The sequence below is a fragment of the Bombina bombina genome, chromosome 2, assembly GCF_027579735.1.
Source record: "Bombina bombina isolate aBomBom1 chromosome 2, aBomBom1.pri, whole genome shotgun sequence".
In the NCBI taxonomy this organism is placed as follows: Eukaryota; Metazoa; Chordata; class Amphibia; order Anura; family Bombinatoridae; genus Bombina; species Bombina bombina.
The window spans coordinates 465,116,003-465,135,087 of record NC_069500.1 but is presented as its reverse complement, the minus strand read 5'-3'; the positions used below and the strand labels follow the sequence as shown (position 1 = coordinate 465,135,087).

Here is a 19,085-nt window from a genome sequence, read left to right as displayed (position 1 = left end):
CAGAAATTGCTACAAGGTTGAAAGCGTTGGAAACAAACAGGTTGTCGTGGACAGTTGTAAGTTTGTTACAGACAGAGCGAGCATTCCAGAGGGCACAAGGAAAGGGAGGGAATAGGGGCTGTGTGTTAATGGAGATGAGATTGTTGGTATTGCGTGACCTAGAGTTTTTGCAGTGGGAGACAGAGTGAGAGGGTAAAAGTGTGGTGATTGCTGCAGGGCCAGGGTTAGGAGAAACATCACCAGCAGTAAGCAGTAGTAGCAGTGACAGAAGGTGAGAGTGAGCTTTGTAGGAGCGCGTATGACTAGACACAGGAGAGTTAGAGGGGGAAGTGTTTGTAAAGAAACAGAGTAATTCATGAGAGGACAGCATAGGGGATGGGAGAAGGGAGGGTGAGATGGATAGTGCAGGGGTTGTTGTTATAGGGACATGCAGTGGGTTTTAGGAGAAGGGCAGAAAGAGAGAGCAGAAAAGACATAGAGAGCATTGTGTAGGTGTATAGTTATTAAGTTTACCTGTTAGTGGGACTGCAGTTTCCACCTCCAGTTTCTAACTCCAGTGAGTAACTCTGCCACTTAGAATCAGAGAGCCACGGCTCGAATGAGCCTTAGGCCTGCTGTGTGTAGCAGCGAGAGTAATGAACTGATTCTAGACAGCTGTTACAAGCAGTCAAGCTAGCCAGAGTTACACACTTGCAAATTAGAGGGGGGGTGGCAGGATGCATTAGTTATACAGAGATGATTACAGGTAGACAAAATGGAGACAGGAAATGGTTACCAGAGAGTTCTATTAGGAATTAAAAGGACATTTTAAGAGGAGCCAGCAGACACAAGCAGGGAGACATACCAGAGATTTCTATCAGGAATTAAAGGGACCAGGTACCAAGAGTACTGTATCGTGGACTCTTATCACCTATATGAAAGAAAACATAATTTCTCTTGTAAGGTGTATCCAGTCCACGGATTCATCCTTTACTTGTGGGATATTCTCCTTCCCAACAGGAAGTGGCAAAGAGAGCACACTGCAGAGCTGTCCATATAGCTCCCCCTCTAGCTCCACCCCCCAGTCATTCTCTTTGCCGGCTCTAAGCAATTGGAAGGGTAAAGTGAATGTGGTGTTAGAAATGTAGTTTTTATTTTCTACAAGCAAAAGTTTGTTATTTTAAATGGTACCGGTGTGTACTATTTACTCTCTAGCAGAAAGGAGATGAAGAGTTCTGCAGGGAGGAAGATGATTTTAGCATGTTGTAACTAAAATCCACTGCTGTTCCCACATAGGACTGAGGAGTGCAAGAAAACTTCAGTTGGGGGGAACGGTTTGCAGGTTAGGTTGCAATAAGGTATGTTCAGTCATTTATTTCTAGACAAGACTGTGATAATGCTAGAAAAGACTGATAATATCCCCATGAGGGAAGGGTAAGCTGTATTCAGAGACTAAGTATGGAATTTCAAGCTTACATAACAGGGCTAGTTTATGCTGGTTGACACTACTTAATGGCAAACGGTTTTTATTGAAAAAGTTCGTTTTTTGAGACACTTTGAAGGTTCCTTTGGGTTTCTTTCAGGGGTTGTTACCCACATGGCTTAGGAGTGTTTCTTTAGGCCTCACAGCACCGGAGTAAGGTGGGAGGGGCCTAATTTCGCGCCTCAGATGCGCAGTTATATTTGACTAGAAGTTCAGGCTGTTTCACATGGAGGATCCTGCTGCAGTTTGAGGGCCTATAAGAAGCTTTTTCCCCACAAATCTGGTTCCTAAGGGCAGGTAGGGCCACAAGGTGCTGAAGTTGTTTTAACCGGTTTGTTGGCTTACTGTCGATCCGGTTTGGGCATTAAGGGGTTAATCATTTTTATTGCTAGTGGTGCAATCTTACTAATGCTTTAGGTACATACTGTAAAAATTTCGAAAAGTTTGCTGCATTTTTCTAAAGGATGCGTATCTGCACATTCCTATCCACAAAGATCATCACCAGTTTCTCAGGTTCGCCTTTCTGGACAAGCATTATCAGTTTGTGGCTCTTCCTTTCTGGTTGGCCACTGCTCCCAGAATTTTCACAAAGGTGCTAGGGTCCCTCCTGGCGGTGCTAAGACCGCGGGGCATAGCAGTGGCGCCTTATCTAGACGACTTCTTAATTCAGGCATCGACTTTCCAAAGAGCCAAGTCTCACACGGAAATTGTAGTGGCCTTTCTGAGGTCTCACGGGTGGAAGGTGAACATCAAAAAGAGTTCTCTCTCCCCCCTCACAAGAGTTCCCTTCCTAGGAACCCTAATTGACTCAGTAGAAATGAAAATATTTCTGACGGAGGTCAGAAAGTTAAAACTCTTAACTACTTGCCGAGCTTTTCATTCCATTCCTCGGCCATCTGTAGCTCTGTGCATGGAGACAATCGGACTAATGGTAGCGGCAATGGACATAGTCCCTTTTGCAAGGATACACCTCAGACCACTGCAACTATGCATGCTCAAACAGTGGAATGGGGATTATGCAGATTTATCTCCTCATATACAGTTGGACCAGGGGACCAGAGATTCTCTTCTCTGGTGTTTGTCTCAGGATCACCTGTCTCAGGGAATGTGTTTCCGCAGACCAGAGTGGATCATCGTAACGACCGACGCCAGTCTGTTGGGCTGGGGTGCAGTCTGGGACTCCCTGAAAGCTCAGGACTTATGGTCTCGGGAAGAAGCTCTTCTCCCGATAAACATTCTGGAACTGAGGGCGATATTCAACGCGCTTCAGGCATGGCCTCAGCTAGCTGCGGCCAAATTCATCAGATTTCAGTCGGACAACATCACGACTGTAGCTTACGTCAATCATCAAGGCGGAACAAGGAGTTCCCTAGCAATGATGGAAGTAACCAAAATAATCAGATGGGCGGAGGATCACTCTTGCCATCTCTCAGCAATTCACATTCCAGGAGTAGACAACTGGGAGGCGGATTTTCTAAGTCGTCAGACTTTTCACCCGGGGGAGTGGGAACTCCACCCGGAGGTATTTGCCCAGCTGACTCAGCTATGGGGCACTCCAGAATTGGATCTAATGGTGTCCCGTCAGAACACCAAACTTCCTCTTTACAGGTCCAGGTCCCGGGATCCCCAGGCGGTGCTGATAGATGCTCTAGCAGCGCCTTGGTCCTTCAATCTGGCCTATGTTTTTCCACCATTTCCTCTCCTCCCTCGTCTGGTTGCCAGAATCAAGCAGGAGAGGGCTTCGGTGATTCTAATAGCGCCTGCGTGGCCACGCAGGACCTGGTATGCAGACCTAGCGGACATGTCATCTGTGCCACCATGGACACTACCAATGAGGCAGGACCTTCTAATACAAGGTCCTTTCAAACATCCAAATCTAATTTCTCTGTGTCTGACTGCTTGGAGATTGAACGCCTATTTCTATCAAAGCGTGGTTTCTCTGAGTCGGTTATTGATACCCTGATTCAGGCTAGAAAGCCTGTCACCAGGAAAATCTACCATAAGATTTGGCGAATCCAAGGGTTACTCATGGAGTAAGGTTAGGATTCCCAGAATTTTGTCCTTTCTCCAAGACGGATTGGAGAAAGGATTATCAGCTAGTTCCTTAAAGGGACAGATATCTGCTTTGTCTATTCTTTTTCACAAACGTCTGGCAGAGGTACCAGACGTTTAGTCAGAATCAAGCCTGTTTATAGACCTGTGGCTCCGCCATGGAGTCTGAATTTAGTTCTTTCAGTTCTGCAAGGGGTTCTGTTTGAACCTTTACATTCCATAGATATTAAGCCTTTATCTTGGAAAGTTTTGTTTTTGGTAGCTATCTCTTCTGCTCGAAGAGTTTCAGAGTTATCTGCTTTACAGTGTGATTCACCTTACCTGGTGTTCCATGCAGATAAGGTAGTTTTGCGTACCAAACCCAGTTTTCTTCCTAAGGTTGTGTCTAATAAGAATATTAATCAGGAAATTGTTGTTCCTTCTCTGTGTCCTAATCCTTCGTCGAAGAAGGAACGTCTGTTACACAATCTTGATGTGGTTCGTGCTTTAAAGTTCTATTTACAAGCAACTAAGGATTTCAGACAAACAACTTCTTTGTTTGTTATCTATTCTGGTAAGAGGAGAGGTCAGAAGGCGACCGCTACCTCTCTTTCCTTTTGGCTGAAAAGCATCATCCGTTTGGCCTATGAGACTGCTGGCCAGCAGCCTCCTAAAACAATTACTGCTAATTCTACCAGAACAGTGGCTTCCACATGGGCTTTTAAAAATGAGGCTTCTGTTGAACAGATTTGTAAGGCAGCGACTTGGTCTTCGCTGCATACTTTTTCCAAATTTTACAAATTCAATACTTTTGCTTCTTCGGAGGCTATTTTTGGGAGAAAGGTTTTACAAGCAGTGGTGCCTTCCGTTTAAGGTACCTGTCTTGTTCCCTCCCTTCATCCGTGTCCTAAAGCTTTGGTATTGGTATCCCACAAGTAAAGGATGAATCCGTGGACTGGATACAACTCCAGACAACTCCGCTCTGCCGACCAAGCACTTGCAGTTATCCCCCGCATCAAGAAAAAAACAGCTGGAGGAAAATCCTTCTCCTATATGGCAGCAAGGTCATGGAACTCCCTCCCGCTGCACCTCAGACAATCCACCTCCCTTACAAACTTCAGGAAGGACCTCAAGACCTGGCTCTTTGAATGAATCATCTTCCTTTAGACCCCCCCCCCCCCCATAGTGCCTTGAGACCCTCACGGGTGATTAGTTTGCGCTTTACAAGTACCCAATAGATAGATAGATAGATACACCTTACAAGAGAAAACAGAATTTATGCTTACCTGATAAATTTATTTATCTTGTGGTGTATCCAGTCCACGGCCTGCCCTGTCATTTTAAGACAGGTGGTTTTTATTTTTAAACTACAGTCACCACTGCACCCTATGGTTTCTCCTTTTTCTTCCTAACCTTCGGTCGAATGACTGGGGGGTGGAGCTAGAGGGGGAGCTATATGGACAGCTCTGCTGTGTGCTCTCTTTGCCACTTCCTGTTGGGAAGGAGAATATCCCACAAGTAAAGGATGAATCCGTGGACTGGATACACCACAAGAGAAATAAATTTATCAGGTAAGCATAAATTCTGTTTTATATCTTAACTGAAAAGTTCCTTTTTTTCATGGTGATAAGAGTCCACGAGAACCCACCCTGATTTTATTGTATTTTTTAATTATTTTTCGCAAATCCTTTTTTCCCATTTCCTCTAATTATTTTGCTCTATATCATTCTCACCTCTGTCAGCTTGGCTATAAGTCAGACTGCTTACCATAGAGGTGGAAGGGTTTATATAGAGCTCTGAAGTTTGGGAATCATTGTCTCCTTCTAGTGGCAGGAAAGGTAATTTCCCAGGAGTAATGAATCGTGGACTCTTATCACCACGAAATAAAGGAATTTATCAAGTAAGATATAAATTATTTTTCTGTACTCAAAATTACAAGCACGCAATTAGATTGTGTTATAATTTGAACATTTATTTTTTAATATGTCTTTATTCTAAATTTGGTTGAGAAATGAATGTTTCTTTTTATTTTTAGTTGAGTATATTATTTATGCTTTAGTTTAGTTTCCTGTGTCCTTAATTGTAAACTGTGAATGTATGTTGCTTCCTTCTTTTTAGTTATTGTGATTTCTACCTTAGTCTGCAGTAAGTCTTCCTATTTACTTCTTGAAAGTATTTTTGTTTAGATTTTGTAATAGATTAAAATGCATTAAATTTCCTATCTTTATTATCTTGGTCATATAAACCACTTGTAGGTACACAATATGGTATGATAATGATGGGAATTCAGGTTTACTAAAGTAGTTGTTTTTTTCCTGTAATGCAGCAAAATTTGTTAACCATGGAACAGATAGTATCTGTGGAAGATACACAGATTAAGGACAAGAAATGCATCTTGTTAAGGATTAAAGGAGCAAAGCAGTTTGTTCTACAGTGTGAGGTAAAGATCATACTTTTTAGGCTGCACGTATATCATGTAATGATTATGTCATGCTTTTATTTAATTAAAATTAGATAGCTTCACACTTTTAGATAAAATCAAGGGGTGTAGCCCTGAACTGTTGTGTTAATTATTCTAAACACTTTCTTTTGCAGTGCAGTGCTTAATTTTAGTTAAATTACATTCTTATATAAAATGTATTTAAAGTACCTTTTAATTCTGTACTTTGATCATAAAGATTCTCTTTTGGGAAACATCTCCAGCATGAACTCTACTTTTATCTTTTCTGCAGAGTGATCCAGAATTTGTACAGTGGAAGAAAGAACTGACAGAGGCATTCACTGAGGCTCAGAGGCTGTTACGCCGAGCTCCAAAGTTTCTGAACAAGTCCAGATCTGCAGTTGTAGAGATCTCCAAACCACCACTAAGTCACAGAAATAGCAATGGCCTTTAAGTGGCACGATAGGACCAAGAGTTCTTAGGGATAACTGCTTATGCCACCTTGCCCAAGGTCCACAGCATCAATTTTAGTTCCTTATATGGCCCTTCGCAGCAAGGTGTAAGCATTGGAAGCCTGTTTAACATATTGTCTACTGAAGATTGGACTTAACATCTAATGATGTTTAGAAGAGTGCACACAATCTGAGGCAATGAAAAGATGAATTTTCACTAAGAGGAGTTTTGAAAGTTGCCAAATTTAGTGATTGCTCATCATTCTCATGCATCAGTTTTACTGAAGATGTCTAGAATGGCCTGCCTCGTAGTGCTTTAAAAGCAAGAACGTCAACCATTGCTTTGTTTTTGGCATATGAGTGCTTTGTTATATGCCAAGCAAGAATTCAAAATGGTTTTTGCAGTAGTTACTTTTATGTTGATCTTACATTTGAAATTCAACATATCTCTGGATGTGTTATGAAGGCATTTTCAGCGTGGTAAGAATGTTCTCCTGATGATAGATTTCCTGAGTGTTGCCATATTCCCCCATGCCTACTTTGTCCTCCCAACTTGCACTGTTGACTTTGTATAACTGGCAGTGTGATGATACTTTTATGCACTTCAGAGTACTGACTTTTATCTGTCCTGTGGTTACAAGATGTAGATACTTCATGGGAATTACCCAAATATTCATACAGTTATGTGTGTTCACCAATATAGTGGCTACCACTGTCTTGCTTTTTATGAGGATAGACATAGCATAGTAATTATCAGTGAGGTTGAGTGCATGGTAGCTTTGTCCAGTGGTCTTTAGCCAGTAAGCAAGTATAGCACAGTGCTTAGGCAGGTCTCATTCTTCAAATAAGTTTACAATAAATATAAAGACAGTTGATTTTCCATTTCAGGTCAATTGCACTTTTTTTCTTTTTAAATCAAATTTATACTTAAGTGAAGAACGAGTTGAGTATTAGATAATCCTGGTACGCAACCGTGCTGTACCCATAATCCAGTTCTTCAGATGTACAAGTTCTCTTTTCTCCCCAAAGTAAAGAAACATTCATCTACTCTCATGATAAGAATCAACAAAGTCCCAGATCTATGAACAGCATACAACTGTGAATCATGGTGGATCATTTTTGGCAACATAAGACAATCAGTCTGCTTTACATAGCTTCCTGAAACTTATTTTCTAGGTTGGAACATATGCGCTCTGGAAAAAGCATCTTGTGCTAATAGCGACTGTGTCTCAATTGTTTGCTTTGGCTGCTCTTTATTTTCTGCATCCCACGCTTCTGTTTATATCCCCCAATGAAGTGCAAAGTGCCAATGGACTCAAAAACTTTGATGCAACATATTCCTATATTTATCTGAAACTTTTATGTGTAACTGTAAATATTATTTAAAAATTAGCTACAGAAAGAGTGAATACAAATTGACAACCACAGCTATGTTTTGCATAGTCAACAACCTCTTCAGTTAGACAATGACATTTCCTTGGTTTTGCTATTTCAGTGGTACTCAACCTTTGTAATTCATCACCATTCTGGAATGAGATTTGTTATTTTACTAGCAAAAAAGTTTTTACAGATTTCACCATACAATGTATAAGGAAATACATGTGACACCCATGTTATAGGTTGATTATAACTAAACTACTGTGAAGTGTGATCCATGTTGTATTAAAATCATATGCATTGTTTGGCATGAATATGCAAGCTATTATAAGATGTTATTTTGTAGCAAAACAAATGGTTACAAGATATGGGTGACTCATATATTTACATGTAAAAGAATGGAGTCAGGACAAAGACCAAGCACACACCTGTATGGGTTAATTGTTATTAATTGCACAAGTTAATTACTCAGTGGTGTGGACTTAATTGCTACTGGCCCCTTTTAAGCATCTGTGTATGGATATATCTATAGCACCTTACTTTAAGTAATAGGACATAATTTGACAAGCCATTCTATTTCTTACTCTTTACTCTCTTTTTAATCACTGTTATATAAGATTCACCAGTAGCCATATTCAAACGTGTGATGACTGTTACTCAGCACTGATTTGCAGATTCCATACTGCACAGCAATAAGATAGTTGTTATTCTTCACTGATTTAGTAACCTGTTGATGTTTGCCTTGTGCGTTGCTTCGAGACATCTGTTGCTTTATGTTTCAACCTAATGTCAGTTTGCAGTATATATAGTAAGTATGTATAGAGGAAATCTATTATCTATACTTATCCAGTTGAATGTATGATCTTTCATTCTACATAACTGTGTTACAGAATATTTTAATATATTATGGAACTAAAGCAGATTCTGCCATTTCTAGATTAAAACAAGTCATCTTCTATATCATGAAACATACATTTCCAAAGTATATATTTGCCCTGTAAATTCTGCTTGGATTAACCCAGAAATTATATATATATATATATATATATATATATATATATATATATATATATATATATATATATATATATATATATATATATATATATATATATATATATACCACACACATTTAAACATTCAATGCTGAAGGGGCCTTTGCAATAGGATGCAGACTAAATTAAAGGTTGTGTTATTTCAAGTCTATAAACACAGTGATATTCATCAAAAAATGGAGGTGTGTTTATAAAATGCTGGGTTTTTACAGTTGCCTTATTTTGTAACCATTTAGTTGCCTGCAAACAAACCCTTCACTGTAATTTACTGTTGATTAAACTATCCAAAATTAAGGTGGAGCGACACAACAGAATTCTGATTCCTACATGTCAGTCATACAAGAGTCATCTTATCTCCAATGAGTTTGGCAAGACTACATGGACTTTCAATTTTAAGTTGTATTTTTATAGTAGATCTCTATAAATATAGTGTCACATTTGCTAAGCAGTGTTCTGCCAAGCCACATGTCATGGAGATGAGGTGACCTTTACAGAACTTTCATAATGCAACTCAATTAAATATGTGATATATTGAGGTGCAGTAATTATCTGGTTACCATTTCTTTTAATCATGTGATATTTTATTGATACATCTCAAACACAATTTTATTGTGCTGCAGAACATTTGGCATACATATTTACTGAAACTACAGAGAAAGAGAAAAAAAGAAAATCACAGGGGCACATGATTATGGCACCTTTTAATGTGGTTTTAATTGTATTTGCTACTGAAAATAAATTCATTATTTATTTATCTTTGAATATTAAACTGCTTCAGAAGTAAGTGGTGCCACCAATTCAAAATAGTCTAATTCCATAGTATTTATAGCTTTAATGTTCTGTTCTATATTTGAATGTTAATATTTTGGGCATTTTGGATTTTAAAGTACATGTTAAAGTTAAAAAAAAAAAAAATATTCACAAGAACAAGGCCAACAAAAAAAATATCCATGATCTCAGACTTTGCACAATACAAAATGAGTTAAAATGCATACATATTTATAGAGATGAAATCATTATTTTATTATTTTAATAATAATGCAGTGGAGCGTATTATTTTCTTGGAAAGTTATAAATGCAAATTGCATTAAGGTCAAGGGAAGATAAAACTACTTTTTAATACAATTAAATACAAATGTTATATTTCCCTAGTTGTTAAGTGCAGGCACTTTACACCTATAAGAGTTTAACTATAATCAAGATGTAGGGAGCACAAACATACAAAGGTTTTTGGCAATATCTGTGCCAGCTATTGACTTTCCACATGGTTCTTGGGCTTTAAAATCTAACAGCGATAATGCAACTTCATTCTAAAACAAGATATCGAACAGTTTTCTGGGACAATGCTCACACTGAGAGATACACAGAATTTAACAAATGTTACATAAACAATTTATTAAATAGCTGATTACTATATATAAAATTATAAAGTAAGATCTATAAAAAAATAAGTTTTTAATAGCCTTGCAATGGGTGACCAAAAGTAAAAAGTGCCACATAATGAAATAAAGACTTAAGTTTCACATACACACGCATAAGCTATATGATAAAATGCTTTGATGTTTTAGTGTAAAAAATATCACAAAAATATAATGCAACAATACCAAATTGCTGCTATCAATGAATGTGTATAAAATGGAAACAATAAATAAAAAATAATCAGTCTCTAAAAGAAAATGCAAAACTAAACATTTTAGAATCAGTGTTAAAGTAAATGTACTTCCTTGAGACACAATATGTGGATTGTCTTTTGTGAGTATGCAGTGTGCAGCAAATCTTCATGGTGGAAATGTTTAAAATATAATCAGGAAAAAAACGAGATAACCTGAAATAATGTATGGCACATTATATTACTGCTTTGCAAATTGTTCTGTCAGAGTGATCTGCAATTGATGTTAAAAAAAAAAAAAAAATTTTTTTTTTACAGGAAATATAGTTAATATTTTTTTGTTTGGTATCCCACAGGGTTTTCTCTTTGTGACTCTTCAAATTATAAATTAGTTCTTGCCTTCCCTGTCACAGAAGGTTCTTATGTGTATTTCTAGTAAAATGGTACAATTTACATTGTGCTAAGTATTTCCTCCATTGATGTTTTTGGTGATGGGCACCTTCATTTTATTTAAAGTTTACAGAATGCAAAATCATAAACTTTTACAAAATGATATTTCATAGCTAGTCCAAGGGAAGCACATTTTACACTGATCATTGCAATCACGGTTTTCTTTAGTATATTTATTATAATCTAAAATAATATTACAGTATCTAAACATTGCAGCAGTTAAGCTTTAGAAATGAATGTGTCATTGGCACAAATGGCATACTGTTCACTGTGCCATGCTGGTGTTTATTTAGCTGACCTGTGTAAAATATCTTCCTTTATCACTTCCAGTGCTGCATGGGTTTGCACTCTTAATCCCTCCTAGTGCAGCTAGCTCTTTCATTATCCCAGGGATCTGCAAATGGTGCAGGCCTCAGTGGCGTTGGAGGAATGAAAATGCAACATATCTTTGTCAACTTTTATATGCCTGAAGTGGTCCACTATCAAACCATTGTACTGGAAGAGTTTGCTGTGCCAGCTTATGTATCCTTATATCAAGCAAGTTGACAAAACTCTGCTGCATGCAAAAAGAAGCAAGGGTTAAGCATTGTAGCATTATCTAAAGCTTCTACATCCTACCACAAATTCCACTTCTTTTCACTTGTGCTCATTGAAATTGTCCCATGTTGTGGTATCTGTTCTTATTACATAATTATGTACATATTACATACATTGTCATATGAAACCCATTCCCCATAAAATGAAAATACCTTGTGCATATACATTTTACTTTGTTTGAATAAACCATTATGGACTCGGCTGTATTATGGTAAATGAAGGTAGTTATGTAGGTATAGAACAAGAGTTATATTTTAACAAGAGTTCATTTTATATTATTTATTAAATCCATGCATTTCTTTGATGTTGCTGACATTCCATATAATTGTTTCTTTATCTGTATAGTTGGTTATTTAAGGTGTGCTGGCAATTTCATTTTCAGTAGAACTATCAGCTTTATTCTGTTTTTCATAAATAAACACCAATTGAACCCAGAAATTCATGTCCGCTTTACCATTTTTGTTGTCTATTATTTCTGTTATATAATGGTGAATCAAGTATCAATAGAAATTCCATGTTTGTTTAAGTAAATGTGCATTTCTAAATGTCTAAACAAACAAACAAACAAAAAAGACCTAAAGTATCTGTAAATGTCAATATGCCAATTATGGATGGGGGATATACTTGTGTAACAGTTCTATTAATTCCCTTTAAGTAGGGAGTCTATGAACCACAACTGCGATGTTACTAAGCACAGAAAATAATTGTATAGATTCCCAAATATAGCTATTATATTGCAACTGTGTTAGCAATTAATAAATGAAACAAAATCCTATGGTTTTAAGATTGCTGTTAATATAGTCATAAAATGTGAAAATCCTCAGGGAATGTTATAACGCGCAGAGGAAAGAGTCTGAAAGTTTTTACATTTAAAATCTCAACTTAGCTTGAAATTGAGTAGCTGAAGCTCTTCAAGAACTAACAATTATGTGTATATTAAATAATTAAGGGTCTAGCAATGCAGATATAAAGTTCCCATAAGACTGACTAGGCATCTGCCTATGGGTGCCCGGCATGCAGAGACTTCCGTTTGGAACACTTAAAAGGACAGTCTAGACAAAATGAGACTTTCAGGATTCAGATAGGGCGTGTGATTTTTTTTTGTTTGTTTTGGTTTTTGGTCTCCCTACGGGGAACGAAGGGCGTGTGATTTTAAACAGCTTTCCATTTTACTTTTAACATCAAATTTGCGTTGTCCTCTTGGTATTTATAGTCAAAAGCTAAACCTAACATAGTTGGAGGATCAATTTACCAAAGACATGAAATTGGTTTCAGCCTGTCGAAACCTTCAGTCTGATAATTTTTAAGCATTTGAAATCTAACTCTTATCTGAATACATTTGACAGTTTTTCACAGCTAGAGGGCGTTAGTTCATGTGTGCCATATAGATAACGTGCTCATACCAGTGGAGTTACTTATGAGTGGGCACTGATTGGCTATAATGCAAGTCTGTCAAAAGAACTGAAATAAGAGGGGCAGTCTGTAAAGGCTTAGAAACAATGTAATCACAGAGGTAAAAGTATATTAATATAACTGTGTTGGTTATGCAAAACTGGGGAATGGGTAATAAAGGGATTATCTTTTAAACAATAACAATTCTGGAGTAAAATTTCCCTTTAAAAAGCTTTAGTCACACTGCTGGATTTTACTGCTGCCCCAGAATATCAATTCTGAGATTTCCGAAATGCCACAAGAAGTATATTTGCTGTAGTTTTGTTTTACTTGTAGAACAAAACCTACTGTAGCCCTAAATTCATGTGAGTACCTAACAAGGATATTGGATTGTTTTGCAGTTTTTCATTTTGTCTTGGTAATCAGCTTTAAAGTTGTTTTTTTTACTTTTGAAGAGATGTATTCAATACTGGATTATTTAATTGAAATTGTCACTCTTCTGACTGGAATGCCATAAACCACCTTCCACCTCACTCATACCTTAGTTTTACAAACTTTGCCTCTCATGGAGGTGATGAAGCAAGTTGTGCTTTGTTTTCTTCTGTGATAGGCACTTCTAAGCATATTGAAGCCCAGTTCCTCTCAAAGTACAGTGTTTGTATAAGGAATGTGAAGGGAGTATTGCCTGATGATGCCATGTTTTAACCTAAGACTCTCTGTAAATCGGTCGCAGGGATTCATCTGCTGCCTCCCTTTACAGATCGGCATTATACTCCTCGTTTCAGTACTGGTTTGGTTGTCTGCAATATGTGGATGGGTGTCTTGTAAGTTTATATCATTTTTAAGACACTCTCAGCTATGTTTGGCACTTTATCTTATAAAGTTTTAAATGTATATTGTATATATTTGCCATGAGTCAGGTCTGTGTATTTCCCTTTGCAGTCTAACAGTTTCAGCATGGAAATTATGTTTCTTCTGTTAAGTGTGATCAGTCCACGGGTCTTCATTACTTCTGGGATATTACTCCTCCCCAACAGGAAGTGCAAGAGGATTCACCCAGCAGAGCTGCATATAGCTCCTCCCCTCTACATCACTCCCAGTCATTCTCTTGCACCCAACGACTAGATAGGATGTGTGAGAGGACTATGGTGATTATACTTAGTTTTATATCTTCAATCAAAAGTTTGTTATTTTAAAATAGCACCGGAGTGTGTTATTATCTCTCTGGCAGAGTTTGAAGAAGAATCTACCAGAGTTTTTGTTATGATTTTAGCCGGAGTAGTTAAGATCATATTGCTGTTTCTCGGCCATCTGAGGAGAGGTAAACTTCAGATCAGGGAACAGCGGGCAGATGAATCTGCATAGAGGTATGTAGCAGTTTTTATTTTCTGACAATGGAATTGATGAGAAAATCCTGCCATACCGATATAATGTCATGTATGTATACTTTACACTTCAGTATTCTGGGGAATGGTACTTCACTAGAATTACACTGTAAGAAATACATAAAGCTGTTTAATAACTAGAGATTATGTTTAACGTTTTTGCTGGAATGTAAAATCTTTTTCATTTACTGAGGTACTGAGTGAATAAATGTTTGGGCACTATTTTTCCACTTGGCAGTTGCTTAATCTGTTTTTCTGACAGTTTCTGTTCTCCCTCACTGCTGTGTGTGAGGGGGAGGGGCCGTTTTTTTGGCGCTTTTACTGCATCAAATATTTCAGTCAGCAACTCATTGTATTCCCTGCATGATCCGGTTCATCTCTACAGAGCTCAGGGGTCTTCAAAACTTATTTTGAGGGAGGTAATTTCTCTCAGCAGAGCTGTGAGAATTATAGTTTGACTGAGATAAAAAACGTTTATTCTGTAATTTGTTTCCTGCTTTCAGAATTTGTTATCTTTGCTAATGGGATTAAACCTTTGCTAAAGTTGTGTTGTTTACAAGGATTGAGGCTATAACTGTTTCAATTTATTAATTTTCAACTGTCATAGATCTTCTGTGCTTCTTAAAGGCACAGTACGTTTTAATATTATTCTAATTGAATTGTATTTCCAAGTTGTAAGTTTATTTGCTAGTGTGTTAAACATGTCTGATTCAGAGGATGATACCTGTGTCATTTGTTGCAATGCCAAAGTGGAGCCCAATAGAAATTTATGTACTAACTGTATTGATGCTACTTTAAATAAAAGTCAATCTGTACAAATTGAACAAATTTCACCAAACAACGAGGGGAGAGTTATGCCGACTAACTTTCCTCACGTGTCAGTACCTACATCTCCCGCTCAGAGGGAGGTGCGTGATATTGTAGCGCCGAGTACATCTGGGCGGCCATTACAAATCACATTACAGGATATGGCTACTGTTATGACTGAGGTTTTGGCTAAATTACCAGAACTAAGAGGTAAGCGTGATCACTCTGGGGTGAGAACAGAGTGCGCTGATAATATTAGGGCCATGTCAGACACTGCGTCACAGGTGGCAGAACATGAGGACGGAGAACTTCATTCTGTGGGTGACGGTTCTGATCCAAACAGACTGGATTCAGATATTTCAAATTTTAAATTTAAACTGGAAAACCTCCGTGTATTACTAGGGGAGGTGTTAGCGGCTCTGAATGATTGTAACACAGTTGCAATACCAGAGAAAATGTGTAGGTTGGATAAATATTTTGCGGTACCGACGAGTACTGAGGTTTTTCCTATACCTAAGAGACTTACTGAAATTGTTACTAAGGAGTGGGATAGACCCGGTGTGCCGTTCTCACCCCCTCCGATATTTAGAAAAATGTTTCCAATAGACGCCACCACAAGGGACTTATGGCAAACGGTCCCTAAGGTGGAGGGAGCAGTTTCTACCTTAGCTAAGCGTACCACTATCCCGGTGGAGGATAGCTGTGCTTTTTCAGATCCAATGGATAAAAAGTTAGAGGGTTACCTTAAGAAAATATTTGTTCAACAAGGTTTTATATTGCAACCCCTTGCATGCATTGCGCCGATCACGGCTGCAGCGGCATTCTGGATTGAGTCTCTGGAAGAGAACATTGGTTCAGCTACTCTGGACGACATTACGGACAGGCTTAGAGTCCTTAAACTAGCTAATTCATTCATTTCGGAGGCCGTAGTACATCTTACTAAACTTACGGCGAAGAATTCAGGATTCGCCATTCAGGCACGCAGGGCGCTGTGGCTAAAATCCTGGTCAGCTGATGTTACTTCTAAGTCTAAATTGCTTAATATACCTTTCAAAGGGCAGACCTTATTCGGGCCCGGGTTGAAAGAGATTATCGCTGACATTACAGGAGGTAAAGGCCATGCCCTGCCTCAGGACAAAGCCAAGACTAGACAGTCTAATTTTCGTTCCTTTCGTAATTTCAAAGCTGGAGCAGCATCAACTTCCTCTGCACCAAAACAGGAAGGAGCTGTTGCTCGCTACAGACAAGGCTGGAAACCTAACCAGTCCTGGAACAAGGGCAAGCAGACTAGGAAACCTGCTGCTGCCCCTAAGACAGCATGAATTGAGGGCCCCCGATCCGGGATCGGATCTAGTGGGGGGCAGACTTTCTCTCTTCGCCCAGGCTTGGGCAAGAGATGTTCAGGATCCCTGGGCGCTAGAGATAATATCTCAGGGATACCTTCTGGACTTCAAATACTCTCCTCCAAGAGAGAGATTTCATCTGTCAAGATTGTCAACAATCCAGACAAAGAAAGAGGCGTTTCTACGCTGCGTACAAGAGCTCTTGTTAATGGGAGTAATCCATCCAGTTCCACGATCGGAACAGGGACAGGGGTTTTACTCAAATCTGTTTGTGGTTCCCAAAAAAGAGGGAACTTTCAGACCAATCCTGGACTTAAAGATCCTAAACAAATTCCTAAGAGTTCCATCGTTCAAGATGGAGACTATTCGGACAATTTTACCTATGATCCAAGAGGGTCAGTACATGACCACTGTAGATTTAAAAGATACTTACCTTCACATACCGATTCACAAAGATCATTATCGGTACCTAAGGTTTGCCTTCCTAGACAGGCATTACCAGTTTGTGGCTCTTCCATTCGGATTGGCTACAGCTCCAAGAATCTTCACAAAGGTTCTGGGTGCTCTTCTGGCGGTACTAAGACCGCGGGGAATCTCGGTAGCTCCATACCTAGACGACATTCTGATACAAGCTTCAAGCTTTCAAACTGCCAAGTCTCATACAGAGTTAGTGCTGGCATTTCTAAGTTCACATGGATGGAAGGTGAACGAAAAGAAAAGTTCACTCGTTCCACTCACAAGAGTTCCCTTCCTGGGGACTCTTATAGATTCTGTAGAAATGAAGATTTACCTGACAGAGGACAGGCTAACAAGACTTCAAAGTGCTTGCCGCACCCTTCATTCCATTCAACACCCGTCAGTGGCTCAATGCATGGAGGTAATCGGCTTAATGGTAGCGGCAATGGACATAGTACCCTTTGCACGCTTATACCTCAGACCACTGCAACTGTGCATGCTAAGTCAGTGGAATGGGGATTACTCAGACTTATCCCCTTCTCTGAATCTGGATCAAGAGACCAGAAATTCTCTTCTATGGTGGCTTTCTCGGCCACATCTGTCCAGGGGGATGCCATTCAGCAGACCAGACTGGACAATTGTAACAACAGACGCCAGCCTTCTAGGTTGGGGTGCCGTCTGGAATTCTCTGAAGGCTCAGGGACAATGGAGTCAGGAGGAGAGTCTCCTGCCAATAAACATTCTGGAATTGAGAGCAGTTCTCAATGCCCTCCTGGCTTGGCCCCAGTTGACAACTCGGGGGTTCATCAGGTTTCAGTCGGACAACATCACGACTGTAGCTTACATCAACCATCAGGGAGGGACAAGAAGCTCCCTAGCTATGATGGAAGTATCAAAGATAATTCTCTGGGCAGAGTCTCACTCTTGCCACCTGTCAGCAATCCACATCCCGGGAGTGGAGAACTGGGAGGCGGATTTCTTAAGTCGTCAGACTTTTCATCCGGGGGAGTGGGAACTTCATCCGGAGGTCTTTGCCCAAATACTTCGACGTTGGGGCAAACCAGAGATAGATCTCATGGCGTCTCGACAGAACGCCAAGCTTCCTCGTTACGGGTCCAGATCCAGGGATCCAGGAGCAGTCCTGATAGATGCTCTGACAGCACCTTGGGACTTCAGGATGGCTTACGTGTTTCCACCCTTCCCGTTGCTTCCGCGATTGATTGCCAGAATCAAACAAGAGAGAGCATCAGTGATTCTAATAGCACCTGCGTGGCCACGCAGGACTTGGTATGCAGACCTGGTGGACATGTCATCCTGTCCACCTTGGTCTCTACCTCTGAAACAGGACCTTCTGATACAGGGTCCCTTCAAACATCAAAATCTAACTTCTCTGAAGCTGACTGCTTGGAAATTGAACGCTTGATTTTATCAAGACGTGGGTTTTCTGAGTCAGTTATTGATACCTTAATACAGGCTAGGAAACCTGTTACCAGAAAGATTTACCATAAGATATGGCGTAAATACCTATATTGGTGTGAATCCAAAGGTTACTCTTGGAGTAAGGTTAGGATTCCTAGGATATTGTCTTTTCTACAAGAAGGTTTAGAAAAGGGTTTATCTGCTAGTTCATTAAAGGGACAGATCTCAGCTCTGTCCATTCTGTTACACAAACGTCTGTCAGAAGTTCCTGACGTCCAGGCTTTTTGTCAGGCTTTGACCAGGATTAAGCCTGTGTTTAAAACTGTTGCTCCACCATGGAGTCTAAACCTTGTTCTTAATGTTTTTCAGGGCGTTCCGTTTGAACCCCTTCATTCCATTGATATAAAGTTGTTATCTTGGAAAGTTCTATTTTTAATGGCTATTTCCTCGGCTCGAAGAGTCTCTGAATTATCAGCCTTACATTGTGATTCTCCTTATTTGATTTTTCATTCGGATAAGGTAGTCCTGCGTACTAAACCTGGGTTCTTACCTAAGGTAGTTACTAACAGGAATATCAATCAAGAGATTGTTGTTCCTTCTTTATGCCCAAATCCTTCTTCAAAGAAGGAACGTCTACTGCACAACCTGGATGTAGTCCGTGCTCTAAAATTTTACTTACAGGCAACTAAGGAATTTCGACAAACGTCTTCTCTGTTTGTCATTTACTCTGGGCAGAGGAGAGGTCAAAAAGCTTCCGCTACCTCTCTTTCTTTTTGGCTTCGTTGCATAATTCGTTTAGCTTATGAGACT

The 19,085-nt window shown here is 39.3% G+C and overlaps 1 protein-coding gene across 1 annotated transcript in view; it reads left to right on the top strand.

Annotated features, from left to right (window-relative positions):
* Positions 1–7,265, top strand: part of GRK3 (G protein-coupled receptor kinase 3) — a 737,240-nt gene extending 729,975 nt beyond the window's left edge. The window contains exons 20-21 of the mRNA XM_053702091.1: positions 5,820–5,933; positions 6,226–7,265. Coding sequence (XP_053558066.1) covers positions 5,820–5,933; positions 6,226–6,387 — 276 coding nt within the window. The 3' untranslated portion in view covers positions 6,388–7,265. The remainder of the gene's footprint in view (positions 1–5,819; positions 5,934–6,225) is intronic.
* Positions 7,266–19,085: the final 11,820 nt, after the last annotated feature.